Consider the following 19,931-nt stretch of genomic DNA (forward strand, 5'->3'; position numbering starts at 1 on the left):
CGTTGTGCTTGTACAATAATTATAAACATACGTACTACAAAGACTCACAAATATGTGACATAGGACTAATTGTACTTGTAAATCAAATAATGAAAGTTTAAAAAAAGGAATTCTTCCCAGAACAAAGTATAAACCACAGAAAAAAATTCGAAAAAGAAAACACTTGCTCACCAGAGTAAGTTTCAAAAAGTTTCTTTATACAGTAAAACATATTTTGATTTTCTTTCTAAATATAAAATTAAATTCACTTGACTCTTTTAACAAATAAAAGCCAACAATCAATGTGTGGATTATCTACATGCATATCTGGATAATCAACATTATTGCAAAAAACACATTTCTATCAATTTAACATTACCAATATTAAATATCAAGCATAGCGACAAAAAGCAATAAGACGATGTAAAAGCCAATATTTCAAGTCTGCCTATTTATATAAGCACTCGTATTAACACAAAAAAAAAATTTCTGGACTGGGCTTACCAAGTACAAATTATTTACTTTCCCTTACATGATCTTAGTGTACACATCTCCTCTATCTGGTGGTTATGGAACAGTAAACTATAGATAAAGATAAATGTTCGAGAATTCTTAACCTCTCTACTGACAAGCAGTGTAGAGTGGCTTGTTTGACAGGTGTAAATTTTTGCTGAGCCAAATAAGAATAGTACTAAGTATATTGTGGAGTTTGCTTTTGACTTTGATTTCATCAAATATATTAAAACTGGGTCATCAAATAATAAAGTTTTTCAGAATTCAATATAGGGAATAAATATACTCTATTCACACAGATTTACCTGTTTGGGCTTTGTGCCAAAAATAATCCTAGGCACTAGATATCACTTTAGATCACTTAATTTGATATATCATATTTGACTCTTTTTTTTTTTTTAAATGGATTTTATCATTATCATCTCTATTGAGCAGGTGATTCCAAAAATAGTTCAATTTTTATCTTCTTCTTAAATTTCTAAATTGAATCTACTTAATATAATTTTAAAGTATATTAGACATGTTCAGTGTTATTTACCAGTAATGGTACTGTATAGTTCATGATCACTATGTGGTCTTTAATTGTTGTTGTTAACTGCTTTTTCACACAATGATGTTTTAAATTTTCAAAGTACTACACTTTGCCTTGTATGTATATATATATAAGAATTTCTTTAATGCCCAGAATATGTTAAGTCTATTACTTATTGACAATGATACAAACAGCACTTATAAACAAGGAAGCTGACAATGAAAAAATCTTCCAAGAAAGCAATGTGTTACACATTTATAATGAGCTTCTTCAAGCACCAGGATGATTTTTCCAGCATTTGCACCTTGTACAATAGTTAACATATATAATGCTGCTTGCTTATTATGTCATACAATTTTTATGTCATGACAACAGATTGAACTCAATAATGTATATATTAAATCTAAATGTATATAAATCTATCACAGAAAATTGTCATGGAAATGTTTTCTTCATAAATATGTACTTCTCCTCTACAAAGATAATTCTAGTTATGTAGATTGACTATAAAAAAAAATCTCTGCTATATTATGGAAAATTGACAGCAGAAAAACACAAGAAAGTCTTTAGCAAATTAAGGCCATCAGAAACATGTTTGTGTCACTGGTGGTGAGAAATCAAGTCTCATCTGGGACTCTAACCCAGGGCCTCTGGCGTACTGTGCCAGCACTCTAACCACTGAGCTATTGAGACCCAATATGTTGACTGACTTTCACACACCTGTGAACCCCGTGACATTTGTTCACTATTACATGCTAATAAAAAATAGGGTTGGTAGGTAGGGCTTTGTTTTAATTTTTTAAATTTTGTATTTTACCTAAAGGCATAACTTTGAAATACAAATGTTAAAGACAGTTTGTAGCTCTCTTTTTCTAAAGCCATAAAATCTTCTTTTTTTATATAAAAACTATCTACCAACAGCTCTAAAAATGGCTAAATGTACTAAAAAGTGATCCTTATGCCCTATAAACTGTTATGTTCGTCAATGAAAGGAAAACATACAGACGTAATTTCCAGATTTTACAATGTACCGTAAAAAAAATTATAATTAGGGTTGGTCGGATAACTGGAAAGAAACATATCTTTTTTCTTAGGCCTTACTATTAGTACCTCAACAGTACACCATAAATTCATAATATTTGACTTCTAAATAATGGTCCCTTAATCCAAAGATCCTATAATTATGGCCCCTCATAAACTTAATGTCAGTAAAAATCTGTTAAATGATGATGTCATCAATATAACAGTCCAGATATCAAGAAAGTTATTCCTAATTGTATTTAAAGATAAAATATAATGAAGTCAAGCCTTGTTATTTTGAACTTGTTTGGACCGAGAAAAAACTTCGAGATATCTGAGGATTCAACATATCAAGGATAAAATCTTTAAAATATGTGATTGGGACTTCCAAATCACTTCTACATATCCATGGTATTCGAGATATCGGTGTTCAAGATATAAAGTAAATATGTTTTTTCTTTTACAATTGTATTCCAACATCAATTTTTTCATGAACCCTGGTAGACTTGATAGTGTTGTTATTGTTACAATCTTAAGTTTTTAGACTAGAAAAATTACAAATTTTGTCTTCAGTTTCAAAATTTACAGAAAATAACTTTGTAGTTTATGGCATTGCTATGATCAAATAAAAGAAATATCATTTTTACCTACAATATGTACAGTATATTTATCATATTGATGTATATTTTAATAGTTTAATAGAAAAAAATCCTTGTCCTTAATAAATCTTGTTTTAACTGTATAAGACTTCTTACCAACTGATTAAATACCGGTGTAGCATAATATTTTGATACCACGATATATTGAACCCGGGTTCAATATATCGCATAATATTTTGAACCCGGGTTCATTTTTTTGCTGCGATATAATGAACCCCCTTATAAAATATTGAACCCGGTGGGTTCAAGATATTATGACCATAAAATATTGAGTCCCCTACCCTTTTATTTTAAGAGGGAGGGGGTTCAAGATATTATGACCATAAAATATTGAGTCCCCTACCCTTTCATTTTAAGAGGGAGGGGGTTCAAGATATTATGACCATAAAATATCGAGTCCCCTACCCTTTTAATCTAAAAGGGAGGGGGTTCAAGATATTATGACCATAAAATATTGAGTCCCCCTACCCTTATAATTTAAGTGGGAGGGGGTTCAAAATATTATGACCATAAAATATTGAGTCCCCTACCCTTTTAATTTAAGAGGGAGGGGGTTCAAAATATTATGACCTTAAAATATCAAGTCCCCTACCCTGTTAATTAAAGAGGGAGAGGGGTTCAAGATATTATGACCATAAAATATTGAGTCCCCCTACCCTTTTAATTTGAGAGGGAGGGGGTTCAAGATATTATGACCATAAAATATTGAGTCCCCCTACCCTTTTAATTTAAGAGAGAGGGGGGTTCAAGATATTATGACCATAAAATATTGAGTCCCCTACCCCTTAGATTTAAGAGAGAGGGGGTTCAAGATATTATGACCATAAAATATTGAGTCCCCCTAGCCTTTCAATTTAAGATGGAGGGGGTTCAAGATATTATGACCATAAAATATTGAGTCCCCTACCCTTTCAATTTAACTGGGGGGGGGGGGGTCAAGATATTATGACCATAAAATATTGAGTCCCCTACCCTTTTAATTTATGAGGGACTACTCAATTTGTACACTCTCTAAACACTGTATAGTGATAATACAGAAACCATCAAAGGGAAACAATAGACAGTGGGTATTGTTGACCTCCAATGACACCTCCTTGTGTACACATAATACACAGGTACTATATCCCTGTTACCTCCTCAATGGAGAGATACTACATTGCTCCTTGAATTTTCTTTTTTCAAATTGAAAATTATACAAAAATAATAAAATTAAAGAAAATAAATAAATACCTTTTGGGATGGGATAAAAGACAAAGAAATAAATATCTCATAATTGTTTTTCCATCAGACATATCAAGTTATTTTAGTTATTTGATGTAGAATATTTGGGGTTTGATGATAAAAGACAATTATTTTTAATTTCCTGGTGACAATTTCAGACTTCAATATTTTGGCTATATTATTTTACTCTCACTTCTTTAGGTATTGCACAGTTATTAGAAAAAAAATAATTTTAATATAGAGATACCCAACCCTCAAGATCTAACAATTAAATCAAGGTGAGTGTGTGGGAGACGGGTGTTAAATACTTTCACTTCCTTTTCCATAGTAGTCTTTAAATGGAGGTTCAATACTTCACATCCACAATATTTTCAACCCCTTATAAAATGTGGTGGGGTTGAACATTTCACTGCCATAATATCTTGAATCCCCTCTTACCATTCAAAAATTATTTTAAGTCAATAATTTTTAAACACACTCCTATACACATATATGTCTAATAGGGGGTACAACATTTTACAGCCATAAATTCTAGCTTAAACCTCCACCCCAACCTACCAAAAAAAAAATTAAAATTAGGAGGTACAACATTTCAACGCCATAATCTCAGGAACCCCTATGCTTGAAACAGAGAATGTCTGTAATGGGGGTTCAAAATATTATGGCCATAATGCTATAATTTAATGAACCTGGGGTTCAAAAAATTATGGCCCTATGGCCATAATATATTGAACCCCGGGTTCAAAATATTATGGCCCTAAGGCTATAATATTTTGAACCCCAGGTTCAAAATATTATGGCCATAATATTTTGAACCCCAGGATCAATATTTTATAGGGGGGTTCAATATTTCGCAGCAATATTTTGAACCCGGGTTTAAAATATCGCGGGGTTCAATATATTATATGACACCGGTAATCAACTTTGGGCAAAAATTGTTTTTTATGAATAAAGCATTGCAACAAAATGCAACAAATCTTTATACATGTAAATATATATACATGTAATAATATGTCATATTTTTACATGAAATAAATGCTTCTTTCATCCATATATTGTTTCAAAATAAACACACATAAATTAATTTGTCGAATTACAAATCAAATAAATTAACAATGAAATAAATACATGATCACAAAAATGAAATTCAGTACACCTGTACTCTTAATTGTTCTGAATTCTGTATTCATTTCCTTAGAAGGAAACTATAATCAGCTTACACACATCCCTTTTTCAATGAATTTTCAGAGATAAAACATTTTAATCAGGTCTTTGAACTTGCAAAGATTCAGGCATGTTATTTCTCAAAATTCACTGCAAGGTCTCTGACCTTGCAACCAAGAATCTAAAGAAAATCATTCAATTCTCATGAATTAAAATAAAACCTATCTAAGATTTGAAAAAAAGTGCAGCATGATTAAATATTAAAATGGCCCTAGCTATCACAGGAAGTGGTCATTGAACTCCCATAATTCTTGCTATCCCAGGGAGCACCTGTCCTTGAATTGGTCCATAGTCCACATGCTCCCCATCTACCATTATATTGCCCTCAGTTCCCATGGGCTCTAACCGAAAGGCTAAGACTTTGATCATTTCTACATACGGTGAGCTTATATGGTCCCCCGTTTCAAAGGAAAGGAATAGGTTCACAAGAGCAGATTTCGGGATTCCTGCTCTGATAATAAGAAGATGAATCTGTCCATCATTAAGTCTGGATTCAGGTGAAGCTAAGTTGTCGGGGCCTAGATAAGGCTGGTATAGGGCACATGCTGTGATAAATTCATCTTCTATTGTGACCCAATTTGATGGAACCTCCTCCTCCAGAGGTGCCAACAGGGGTGCCTGAAGGGGTTTTCCATCATTGTTTAATGTATGCACCATTTCTTCAAATATATTTTCACTTTCAGTACTAACATTGTCATCTTTTACATGATCACCATTTGGCAGACTTGAAGTAAAACATTCATCAGAATCATCCAGCTCAAACATCACATTGTCATGCTCTTCATACCCTGATATGTCTCCATTTGTTTCACTGATGGTTTTCACAGCAGGCATGGATTTGGACCGAAGTCGTGGTAAGGAATGAGATGAAGACTTTTCTGTGTACACTCCTTGTACCCCACCCTCGTAAACAGAGGAACTGATGTTGCGTTGTGTAGTAGAGTTTCTAATCATCGTAAATCGTCGAGGACGGGAACATTTCACTGCCCTCTCTTTCTGATTTTTGGCACCTGGTTCATAAGGGGTAACGGGAAGAAATGAAACTTTAGCTCTGTATTTCCGAAGACCTAAAATAAAGGAGAGTTCTAAGTAAAACATATATATGAATACAGGTACATGTACATATTACATACATCCCCATTATTTCTCATGAAAATGGTACAGATGTATCTTAATTACTTCATAGATTCTCTCTGCTTGATTCAAAATGAATATTGCTTAAGACTTCAGTTAATAGCAGAGCAGAGCTTTGTAATGCAGTATAACCATTCATATTAACTTGGAATAATGCTACATTATCATTGGGACATCACCCTCTGATTTTTCTTCTGTGCATGTTCTTGTCATTTTCTGTCTTTGATTGAGATGAGTTACTTACTGACAACTCGCTTTATGAAATAGAGGGTAAATCTGGAAGCCCCAAGAACTCTCAATCGCTCGCTCTCATAGTCAATGTCTGCTACCAAGCCCCAGGTGACTGACAGAAAGGAGTACATCTGCTTCCCGGGGATCTGTACCAGCACCAGGTCCATTGGGATGACACGGTGTTTTATTAACACAAAGGTGGAGTGAAGAATAGGGTTCAAATCTACAGGCTCCCTGAAAAAAATTTCACTATTGTACACCGACACGATATATTTATGATGCATTATTGATTTCCTGTTGAATTTATACATTGTATAATTTTTGAGAGGCTTAAGAGTTCAGTAAATCATACTTATTCATAGAATTCTGCATAATATGAAATCTGTAGAGAAGCTACTTAAAATAAAAGTAGTTCTGAATGGGGTTTAAATCTGTTATTGAGGGCCCCAGTAGAATTTATGATGGTTTCCAATATGACACTCATAATGATCTTGACTTGTAATTGTATTATACTGCATAACCTAAGAAACACACCAACATTTTTTTATAATCATTGTTTATCTCAGAAGACAATCTAACATGCTATTAGCAATTTCTCATTGAAATTGACATAGGTGGTACAATGTGTTTGAAAAAGAAAAATCCCTTTCCTTATAGATGATGTCTATAAACTTTAATCTCCATATTTTTCCCCCTTTATCAAAACATGACAATCTCTGCAAAAGATGATCACTCCACATAAAAAAAAAAATAGGTCAAAAATTTAACATTGTCCTTAGTGACCATGACCAGACTTCTGTCCTACTGTCATTCTATATATATACATACAGCAACACAGCCTGTATATTACTAATTTATCTAGCAAACAAATATTGACATATCATATGTATGTGTACAGTTCATGGACTACATTACAGAAAAGGTGAAAATTAGCACAGTATAGTGCATGCACCAACTAAGCCATATCGTACAGATATCAGTTATGGCTTTATTTTCTAATATATACATTTTTAAATTTCTTTGTTCAAGATAAAACTATAAATAGTAAAAAAAAGTACTTGATTTCTACATAAAGCCACTGGTTCACTGACAGGCATGGTTAGGGGGCAGGACAGAGAGAGACAGAAGTTGGCGGGGCTTGTAGCACATGAATTTACAGAATCAACAGCATGTAAATATAAGGAATGACTGTCAGATTTTTTGGTTTCATGATTATGATCAAGCAATTGGCTTGCGTGATAATTTTAAGCAAATTATCACACAAGCCAATTGCTTGATCACATCATGAAACCAATAAATCAGACAGTCATTCCCTAAATATATATATTATATAAAATATATATAGTAAAAAAGGATTTTTTAAATGTCACAGAAATTTTGATCTTTTCCTCCTTACCCTGCTTGATAGTTTATATTTAGAGACAGGGCATTCCCTGATCCACCGGGTAAACAACCAACTGGGAAATTAATAGCCACCTCCCAGTCAGCCCTGCTCATTAGACCATTGATTACCTGCAAGGTTAAAGGTCAAGGTCACTTAGTAAAAAAATTCTAGGAAAGAAATCCTTCCTTTTTTTAAAAATTAAATATTTAAATACAGGCAGTGTTTTACGAAAAGTAAAATTATTGATAGAACTCATGCATACTTCGTATATAAGTCCATCTCCTGATACTATGACCACACCATACCAGGCAGACAAATCCAGACTCCTCATCATCTCTGTAGCATGACCAGCATACTCTGTCAAAAGAAAGATATTCATTCTAGATATTTGGAAGTAAAAAAATATTAGTTAACCACATGGAGAAATAAAACAAACTTGAGGTACTGTGAGTGAGCTCATAAATAATACCCCCACATCATTTTTTTAAAGTGCCCATATAAAGTGTTGACCTTGACCTTTCCCAAATGATCTTGATTAAAGAAGCGACATATCCTATGGTCATAAGTAATCTTTGAGTGAGTTATTGACCTCCAATGTTTCTCCATCAGAAAATTATGGACCCAACATAAATTTGATACATCCCAGTGACTTGCCACAATGACCTTGGTTTAATGTGGCATACCTTCAGCAATAATCTTTGTTTTAAATTTCAATCTCAAATATGTCTCTATTAGAGTATAATGTTCTGGACACAGATTTGACACTTTTCCTGCCAATGACCTGAAACTTGCCGGAATAACCTTGGGTCAAGGTCATGAAACACTTTCAAGATATAAATAATATTTTTGTGAAATATGAACTTCCAATGTTTTTCCATTAGAAAGTTATAGACTGAATATGAATTTGATGATTTTTCCACCAGTGACCTTGAACTTATAAATAAAGTTACCATGATAGGTCAGATCAAGATACTCCCTTTAGTCATAAACAATTTCAGTGTTAAGTATACACTTCCAATAAGACTTTATTTGAGAGTTATATACCAGACACAAAAATGTACTTTTTCTGCCATTGACTTTGAACTTGCTGAAATAACCTGGGTCAAGCTCAATACATATCCCTAGGTCACAGGCAATATTTGTGATAAGTATGAGCCTCTAATGTTCTCCATTGCAAGATGATCAGGACAGGAAATATGCATTTTTCAAATGTGACCTTGAACTTGATCAAATCACCTAGCATTAAGGTCAAAAAATACCTTTAGGTCATAAGCAATCTTTATGTGAGGTAGGAACTTCCAATGTTTCTCCGTTAGGAAGTTAGAGACCAGAAACAAATTTTGTACTTTTTCTGCCATTGACCTTGAACTTAATGGAATAGCCTGGGTCAATGTCATAACACAACCTCAGAAGTAATCTCTGTACTAAGTATTCAAGCTTCCAATGATTCTCCATAATAAAGTTATAGCCCAGACAAGATTGCAAGAGGACTGACAGACAGACAGACAAGGTGATTCCTATATAACCCCCCCCCCCCCCCCCTCAACATGTTTGTGTGTGCTGGGGTGTATAATAAATTTCTCATATGTATTGTTCTTCAATCTCCATAAATCTACAGACAAAAGAAATCAATTTTATTACTTGTTTTAAAACTTTGCTTTAAAAATAATTGTCTTTTGATATCTATAAATTCACTTAAATTTGTCGAACCCTGTATTTATATCCACTCATAATCTGTCACAAAGATCAATGTGTTGTAACAATTCACACACGATATGAATGAACAATTTTACTCTGTACTGTGAAATACCAGAATAGTTTAGTAGGAAGTGAATTCCAAGTGGATTGTTGACACAATAATCTGATGACAATGTATAGAATTGTCTTATTGTGATGAATCAGCAGAGAATATTGTAGAATATGAAGTTCGCACAGGTTTACCCAGCATAAAAATTGTACATATATTTAGTATCAATTAGCATATGTTATGTATTCAGATCAATACATGTTATGTCTCTGTTGCCTTCACAAGAGAAAAAATATATTTTTTTCTTATCATATATGCATGGTTTTTGCACCCCTCATTTTACCACACCCTTAGAACTCTAGTACAACCCAGATTTTGGGCACCTCTGTAATTTCATTCAAAATACAGTAAAACACGCTTATAATGTTTCATCATGAAATTCCATTTTTCTGTATAAGTTCACAATTTTACAATCTTGGGGAAAAAAAATCACTTTGTTACAAGCATGAATTCATTAACATATTTGCTATAAGCATGTTTTATGCTACATGTACCTTAGGCCAAATAAAAAAATATGTGTGGTTCCGGTTACTCGACCTTCCCATTTTATACCCCCGACCCTAAACTTTTTTTGGCAATTTTCATATTTTTCGCGGAATTTCCCCCGATTTCCATCAATGGCTCCAGTTAAGTTTTAGTTTCAGCAATGACGGCCTCCTTGCAAAACATAGTGCAAGTGTTTAATAGTGTTAAATCCAAAGCAAGCTAGCATGTATGTGTCCCCTACCAATATTGACTAGTATATTATCACACCACATCTAAATGCCATTTGCAAAGCAGTGATAGGTATTATTTAGAAAAAATTAAGAAAATCATTTTGTTAAAAAAAAAAAAAAAAAAAAAAATCCCTACCTACCTACCCTAATTTTTTTGGAAGTGTAACCGGAACCACACATATTTTTTTGTTTGGCCTTATAAGTGCAATAATAATTAAGTCAACAAATAGATCATAATCTGAGGCAAATTGCACAGTAGACTATGTTACTTCATTTACAGTTGATTTTTTTTTAATATATATATATATATAAAGAAAAATATATATATTTTGTGTAATTTCACTTCTAAAATTACGGAAGCCGGTAGGTGCCAGGTAGAAAAATATGTTATGTGGCGCCACCAGATAAATTTCTAGCCACCGCCAAATAATTATCTGGCGGCCACCACATAAATAACTGGCGGCCGCCAGATAATTATCTGGCGGCCACCAGTTAACCTTCTGTCGGCCGCCAGATCTATTTATCTGGCGGCCGCCAGAAAATTATATGGCGGCAGCCAAATAATTATCTGGCGGCCACCAGATAAGTTACCTGGTATCTGGTGGTCGCCAGATCTTTTTATCTGGCAGCTGCCAGAAAATTATTTTGCAGCTGCCAGTTATTTATGTGGCGGCTGCCAGATAAAATATTTTTTCTACCTGGCACCAACTGGCTTCCGTATAAAAGATATTAAAAATGGCTGGGTAATATTTAAAATATATGACATATGGCCCTGACAAAAATACTTCATCTTGTCCAAATAAACTTTGGTAAGAATCATGACACCATATTTACCTTGCAAGCATTACATCACTCTAATTTTTGTTTATAACAAGATGTGTTTGTGAAACACTGATGCCACCGTATGACAGCTATGGCCAAGGTTAAAATTCTCAATTGAAATCAAACTCTAAGGTCAAGATCAAGAGGTCAAAGATGTTGGTACCCAAAGAAAGGTTTTGTCACAGGGAATTCCCATGTGAAATATGAAAGCCCTAGGCCCAACTTCAGAAGTTATGACCCCAACTGAAGTTTTTCAAAAATATGTCAAAATCCAAATTCAAGGTCAAGAGGTAAAAAAAAAAAATGGTATCAAAGGAAAAGTCATGTCACAAGAAATACATATGTGAAGTATGAAAGCCCTAGCATCATCCGTTCAAAATTTATGTCCAAAATTAAAGTTTTTTTTAAAAAGTAGGTCAAAATCCAAAGTCAAGGTCAAGAAGTAAAAATGTTGATATCCGAGGAAATTTCATGTCACAAGGAATACAATGGGAAGTACCGGTATAAAAGCCCTAGCATCATCTGTTCAAAAATTATGGTCAAGGTTAAAATTTGGTAAAACTTTAAAAGTAGGTCAAACTCCAAGGTCAAGGTCAAAAATCTTGCTACCAAAAAAGGTCTTGTCACAAGAAATAAAATATTTGAAATATGAAAGACCCAGCTCCAGCCAATCAAAAATGTTGGGAAAGGTTCAAGTTTTTGTAGACAGTCAGACAGCACACAGACAAAAAACTTTAAGTCCCTGGATCTTCTATTATGGGGCACAGAAAATAAAGTAATTCTTGTACTCATGTTTAAAGAAAAATACTTGTCCTATGCAACTCTTGACTTAGTTCAGTGGACAACATTTAATGCCTTAAAAGGATTGCCAAACATTTAGGGAGGCATCAGTGCGCAGCATACCTATAAGCAGAATTTTTTAGGGAAGATTCAATTTTGACATTATTAGCGAGAGTGTTGAGGTCACTAAAATTGAATATCATTAATAATTCATTCTGAATAGTAGGTAAGACTTATCTTTCATGGCAGTATATAATCACTAAAATTACCCCTCGCTACAATAATATATCATTTTTTAAAAAGAAATTGCTAAATTTGGCTCTCACTAAAAATTCCACTTATACAGTATAACTTTTCTAATTGTCAACAATTGTATTTGGATCCATGTAATATCTTGAAATTGGCCTCCACTATATTCCAGCACTGTCCTCTACAACCATTGAAGCATTGATTCAAAAACTCACCTGTGATGACCATTTTAAAGGAAATGTCTGCCTCCTCCAGCATGCTGGAAACTCCATTCTCAAAGATCTGGCGAGCTTTCCCAGGACCACTGAAGGGGTTGATTAACACCAGAATCTTCCTTTGTAGAGGTGCTTCACAGTTCTCCAAGTCTGAAAAATATGTACAAATGCTTTTATGCTCTCTGTTATTTAAAAAAACATGTATTTTCATCATGTTTGTCTTTTCTTTTAATGTGTATGTGTTGGGGGGAGGGGGGCACATATGGCAAATTATTTATTGATATCATCTTGAAATACAATTCTAACCAGAAATCTTCATATTAACCTAGTCTGCTTAAGTCTTTCCACATACAAATTACATCATGTTCTTCGTTCTGGTAAAACATATGTAGAATGTACTAGTTAAACATGTTTATGTAAGAATTTAATATATATGTTATATCACTGTGACAAATTATACATGGGTCCTTGTGTTAATGCTAATTAAGGAATGTTTTTAAGTTTTGTGTGAATTATTGGTGTGTAAATCACACAGACTTGTCACGTAGGCATATTTCATGAAGCGCGCTAGCGCTTCATGAAAAATATGCCTACGTGCAAGTCTGTGTGATTTACACACCAATAATTCACACTAAACTTAAAAACATTCCTTATATTTACATTTTACAAGTTTGAAAGCACCAATAATATACTCAATGTCTGAATTTCTTGCTGTCCTATATCGTTACATTTTTATTAACGTCTCTGTAGCCTCATTGTGATGTCACTTTAGCGCGAGTTTCTCCGTGTATATTTCTACGTGTGAGTATACACAAAAATGACTTTCAAATCAATTTCACAGTTTGCTTAGTAGAAAAACACAGCAAATGTAAATATTGAAAAATGAATGCATATATATATATTGCACGGTCAATATATGATTAGTATGTAAATGTAATGGACTTTTTTTTTCTTAATCAAGATGATGCATGGGTTGGTGAGCCATACCTTTTTCATCATATTGCCAATGGACTATGTCTAATGGAAAAGAATTTCTTGCAATTACTCAGAATTGATAAATGACTTCCATTGCAATTATTAAACATGATTTATCATTCAATAAATCAAAAGCTAAAAGATGTGTTAAAAGATGAATGTTTTCAAACATAAGAAATATAAGCAAACGGAGAGTAAACAATTGTTTCAGAAGTTTGTTATAAAGCTATGCATGATTCTTATCAACGCCCATAACTAATTCTTAAACAGGACAAACTTATAGAAAATCAGCATTTGTTTGTATCACCTGCAAAATGTTTCCAGCATTAAACAATTATGAATACTAATCCAAATCTTTAATGTAAGATAAAAAATCATTTACAAATTGAAAACATTCTTTTTGTTTATGACTTTTACAGGCATTTCATCCCTACTCCCCCCTCCATCCCCTCCTACATATGGAGGACAAAATTCTGGCTGCATAATGCATACTCTATAATTCATTAAAATTTAACAATGTTTATTAATAAGTTAAATTCATTTCATTACATGACTTTTATTTGACCAGTCAGAAAAGTACCTGTCTCTATTGTGATATGATTATTATTGTTTTTGGAGAGACTTAGAATAGTCTTCTTCCATTTCTCACAGACAATTTTGTTAGAATCATAATCCGGGTGTTGTGCTAAGGCTAAAGTTAATGTGCAGTGTTGTCTATAGTACGATTTACAAAATAACTTCTTCTTCGTCTTAGGACAATAATGAATAGAAAGTAAACACTCGGCCATGTCCCAGACAACGTGAGACTTAACACAGTTACACATATTACGACTACCCTGTTTGTTTACACCAGTGTTAATACGGCAGCCAATCACATCTCTTATATCAATCACACCCTCACAATCGTTAGTTTTGCAACTCAAATCTTGAAACTGAAGTTTTTCACTTGTCAATTCCACAATGCAAACTTTTCCAGGTTTGCCTAAAATAGAGAATTTTCCTTGCAGAAGAATGTCGTTGTGCTCCATTGTTGTGTATATAGGATGTGCAGTAATTTACAAGTATATGGGCATGCTATATAAATATAGATATATCCTCTACACATAAGTAGCACCACAATGATGAGTCTGTGTTGTCACCACGCTGCTTCCTGATTGGAGAGATATCAAATCCTAAACTAGATATTTTTCCTGCACAACCATGCAACTCGTGGGCAGAGATAAGCTAATTCCCAAAAATCAACAGTGAAATACCGGATCCTAGTGTCATGATCAATGGCCAATCAATCTGATTTTCACCTCACTCTATTGAAACTTCCAGGGCACTCATGTTTTGGTGACCAATGCTTCCATAACAAGCCCAGGTAAAAACAATATTGCCAATATCCCTTTAAATGTGCTCAAGGTGAATATCTAGTACTTTGTTTACTGTTAAAGATATTAATTCACAGTCAATAGAAGAATTTTACCCTCCATAGTTATTGCATTTTCTGGTTGATTACCCATTTGAGACCATTTTTTATAGCTCTCTTGTAAATATTTACTCCATTTACACTCAATATAAACCATAAGCAGGATTTAGAATATCAAAATATGAGTGATTCTGTCATCTCTTTAAGGAAATCAATCACAGTTGTTTGTCAAAACCTGATAGACATTAAATTAATCTCCTCACTTGGCAAAAACAAGCTTTATTAGAAAAAAAATATTCCAGCATTTTTTAAACTTCTTAATATTTAAACACTTTTCTCTTTTTTATAGACCCAGATTAATGATATTTTTTCCATCACTGTATGAAGCAAATATTTTCTCTTTCCAATATTTGCCAATGGTTAAAATTAAGGTGACATCTAAGTTTTAATACCAAACAAAGTTTCGAGGAATAGCATTTCTCCCAAACCACTCTCCTCTTTTTTTCTTTCCCCCACTATTTACTCCCTCTAGCCTCCCCTCCCCATCCCATCTTTTTTCTCCGACTTCAAATTACCTTGCCTACCCCCCCCCCCCCCCCCCTTCTGATACTCGGAAACTTTTTTCTCAGTGTTAAGAAGAAAAATTGTTATTCACCTCTTTCTTTTGTTAAGTTAAGGGGAAAAGAGAACACTTTTTTATTAATATTGATTTAAATCATACAGAATTTTATTGAGTTGACTGATAAACACAACAATTATGTAACTGAAAAATATTCAAATATTTACAAGAATCTTTAGTAAAGAAATGGTACAGTGATTTGTGAGAGAGGCAATAAAAAAAATCAATGTCTAAATTACAACTATGCACTTATCAATTGCCCATCAATGATATTTTTTTCCTCAAAGACATATTCTGAGTGAGATGTGAATGAGATAATGCTAAGTAGAGAGAATATTTGCTCCCTAAAAGGAGTTTATACAAAAATCTTGACCTTTCACTTAATTGGTACAAACACTGTATACCGGTACCCATTAACCAAGGAACATAGTTCATGGACATTGCACACGTACACTTCCCTCGCTCAACTTTGGGTTGAAATATGATTCAGAGTAGACAAAGTGGATAGGAAATATGCTCAGAACAAGGATTTTACACAGAGATCTGCTTTGACCTTGACCTTTGACTTATACCTTACCCATGGGCACTCTTTGGGTGAAGTATGAGCCACAAGGCAAGAGGAGCAAGGGCAGCCAAATATGCCCATGACAAGGATTTTACAGACTGAGATTTACTGTGATCTTGACCTCTGTCTCAGAAGTTTGGTTCAAGGTCATTGCACACACCTTATCCACATGCACTCTATGGGTGGAATAGGGCCAGGGGGAGGGGAAAATGATTTTACCCAGAGTTTTTTTTTATTCCTGACATTGGCTTCAAATTTTTAAAAATAGGTTCTAAAGTATGAGTCAGGTGGGGCCAAGTGGTCAGAAAATATGCGTACAAGGACTCTACTAAGAAATCTGCTATGACCTTGACCTCTGACCTAGAAACTTGGTTCAAAATCAGTGCACACCCTTTATCAACAAGTACTCTGTTTGTGAAGTAGGTAGTAGTCAGATGGGGCTAAGGGGAGTATACTCAGGACAAGGATTTTACAGATTTTTTTCACTGCAATTCCTTTACCTACAGACACTCTATGAATTTGAGCCTGAGTGGGTCAAAGGAAAAAAAATGATTTCCCAACAATTAATATCAGACAGAGGATCAATGGGCAGAGAGATGGACAAACAGGTCACTCACTGTTGGGAACCCTCAGAGCAATGCCCTAAATCTTCAGTGTACAACTCATTTCTTCTCATTCTTCTTTCTCATTCACCACAGCAGAGATACACAATATGTAGATCATTTGATATTGAGCCAACCAACAAATATTTAAAGTAGATCATTCTGTCCTATAAACAGGACAACCTGAAGGACACACTTTTATTAAAGCATATGAAGACAATTGCATACCAAAGCTTAATAATCATCAAAAAATGATAATACATTGCCAATCTGTGAGACCTTGTCAAAATAACATTAATCCTAGGCCAAAATACAATCTGGTCATAATGGCACTATTGCATGAGCTTCCAATGCTTCTTAGGGCCTAATCTATATACATGTACACTTGAGTGTTTGGTCCATACCACATCATCTGATTACCGTTTAGTCAATATCGGTGTAATTTATATTGGAATTTATTAATACAGTATTGGTGTGATGTCTGTCACCACTCAGCCAAAGTCCAAATTATTAGAACTAAAATAGCTAAACCTTGTTACAAAATTTATGCTACATTACATATTATGGTAATCTACCATTTACAAACAAGTATATTTACAAGAAGAGCTAGGGAAGTTTGACAAAATCATCAGACCTTCAAATAAACTAAGTGATACAAGGACACTGCATCAGCAAGGGAAAAAAAGACCTTAGACACGTGTTAAAAAAATAAAAGAATTAAATAGCTTGTTAGTATTACAGCAGTAAACAGCAAGGAGAAAATGTATTTGTCGTTAAACTAAAAATGCTTTTATGCAAAATGCTTATGCATGTTTTCATTACAAACAATATCAGGATATAGACTTATTGCTAGAGGTTTCAATAGCTTATTTTTCGACTTTTTATTCAAATCTCACACATTATATTTTTATTTATACAGCTGCAAATTGGGATTTAACAATACTTCTATTAAATTGTAAAATTCCATTCAAAAAAAAAAAAGGTAGGAAAAATAATTTTGAATGGGCTGCTTCTTAACAAGAATCAAATAACTACAGGTCCATCAATATGTGAAGTATATGGCTTAGTTGTCATAAGTGTTAGGCCAGTAACCCCAAAGGTCACTGGTTCAACCCCAACTGTGGGCACTTGATGTTGCTTAACTGCTAAGCATCACAGAGACTGGGTATAAGGAGTGGACCTATGAACCTTAGAGAAGGATTTATCTTAACCATCAACATGTCATATGTCCTCCATGATGCTCTCTTAAAAATTTACAGCCCAAACAAATATTTTATCATATTCCAGAATACACTTCTAGTGCAGTACATGTTTTTGGTGTTTCTTTGTAACTAGAAGATGATACTAAAAAAATCAAAATTTTCCTTGCAATCACATGACCTTGAAGCAGCTGTACATATCATCCTGTTGATTTTGACAATTGCATTCCGGTTGGGTATATTCTTTAGTACATATATACAGTTGATTCAAACTTTGATTAAAATTTCTAAATCTCACAAAAAGCATACCCATCCCAGCTATTTTCCTTGATCATGTTGATGAACATTAGGAAAATTTATCCAGTCTCTCAAACACCGAGATATCTTATGACTCACATAATGTAAAACTCTGTATATGTTTTACTTTAGATAATTTATTAATCGAATGCAAAGTACCAATGTATAAAGGTAATAATGATCAATAGAACACAAAAGCTGTCAAACACACATGTCGGTTCTTATTAGCAATAATTAGTAATGTGTGAATGCCTACCTGCTTGTTAAATTGTTGTGTGATCCATGGATTGATTTTTTTTACACATGTTACAGGTTACACTTTACTTGGAAATAAGATTTAACATACTCTAGTTACTTGAAGTATTTTGTGACTAAATCAAAAAATTACATATTTCTTTGAAAGGAAATCCAATGATGTAGACAATGTTTTCTGAAACACTGAACAGTTTTTCTCTGTATAATTTTGTTTGTGTCTTGGGTTTTTTTTTTTTAAATCAGGACCAAGTCATTTAAACAACAACAAAAAATAAAAATAAAATTGGCATTGATTACCTTTATTTAATTACTAAAAATGTACTACAAGTTAATAAAATGGTGTTTCATTCCTATTTGTCATTTATTACTGAGTCATATACACATACTTTTGTCTTAATTTTGCTGTTTTGAACCATATTCCATGAAAGAAACAAATGAAATACATCAAAAACTTACAGTAATTAAGACATAAAAATAAAACAGTAGAAAGATAGAGGTTATTAATGGTTTAAAAATGATTGATTTAAAATAATTTATCAAAAAATATGAAAATGAAATAATCACATTTATCTTATTGTCTAAATACACTTAAAGTGATATACATGTACAGTACATCATTCATGCAAAAGGCATTATTAGCTAAACAGTGTTTGAAGGCCATTATATATATATTTGTTAAAAATCATTTTACAAAGTTAATGTAAATATATATATCTATATAACTGACTGTGACTTTAATGAAACAAAGAAGGGCAAAGAGAATCTTATGGGGGGGGGGATAAATTATATATGTCACAATTATATTTTATTGTATTTACAGCGTAAAACACTTTTTTCTCCTAATATAACTAACACACACACACAAATGCATTTTTGGCTTTCATCATCTTTCAATTATCTTAAACCATATTTAACATTCGTATGTATGATTACCTTCTTCGTGTGCTTACACAGCTTTTATACGTACGTACCTTCTTTGTGAACTTTCGCACTCTGTGACAAAGACATTATTAAATTCCTCCATCGGAAACACATCTTTAAATTTTCATCGAAAACATTAGAACTATGTATATCAAACGTCACAGTCTGTTTTTCTCTTGTCCTCTTTCCTTTGTAGGATCGTTGACAGATGGGATAATAATATATCGTTAGAAAACACGACACGTCGTGTGCTTTTGATTTTCGACATTTGCACCCAATCACATCACCAAAATGTATGTAATGATTTTCGTCATATTCATTTCTTGCATTTTTATATGAGATCCACTTCTGAGTAAGTTCCACTTCATAATTTGATTTTTTAAAAGGAAACAACGAGAATTCTTCCTTCAGAAGCGCTTCGCACTTCCTCGCCATTTTGCATGATCATGTGATTGGTCACGTGATAGAATGTTGCCCAGAGAGAGAGAGAGAGAGATTTTCATGACTTTACAAATTTTATTGACGTAAACTTTTTCCGTGTTTCTCGGTTAAAATAAATGAATAAATAAATAAATGTATGTATAATCATAAATAAATAGAT

At 33.3% G+C, this 19,931-nt stretch overlaps 1 protein-coding gene across 2 annotated transcripts; it reads right to left on the bottom strand.

Moving 5' to 3' along the window:
- Positions 1-5,092: 5,092 nt before the first annotated feature.
- LOC133190193 (sphingosine kinase 2-like) lies at positions 5,093-19,771 on the bottom strand. Of its 2 annotated transcripts, none has more exons than XM_061325682.1 (6): positions 19,381-19,771; positions 12,487-12,636; positions 8,160-8,254; positions 7,910-8,025; positions 6,527-6,747; positions 5,093-6,215 (listed from the first exon to the last, which is right to left on the bottom strand). In XM_061325682.1, exons 1-6 carry the CDS (start codon positions 19,763-19,765, stop codon positions 5,380-5,382), a joined length of 1,803 nt encoding a protein of 600 aa, XP_061181666.1. In that variant the 5' UTR covers positions 19,766-19,771; the 3' UTR covers positions 5,093-5,379. The 2 variants fall into 2 exon arrangements, with proteins under 2 accessions (XP_061181666.1, XP_061181665.1); XM_061325681.1 differs by lacking the exon at positions 19,381-19,771 and adding an exon at positions 14,042-14,802.
- Positions 19,772-19,931: the final 160 nt, after the last annotated feature.

This window comes from Saccostrea echinata, unplaced genomic scaffold (genome assembly GCF_033153115.1).
Source record: "Saccostrea echinata isolate AGI-Se365-2 ecotype Australia unplaced genomic scaffold, CSIRO_AGI_Sech_v1 ptg000022l, whole genome shotgun sequence".
Taxonomy (NCBI): Eukaryota; Metazoa; Mollusca; class Bivalvia; order Ostreida; family Ostreidae; genus Saccostrea; species Saccostrea echinata.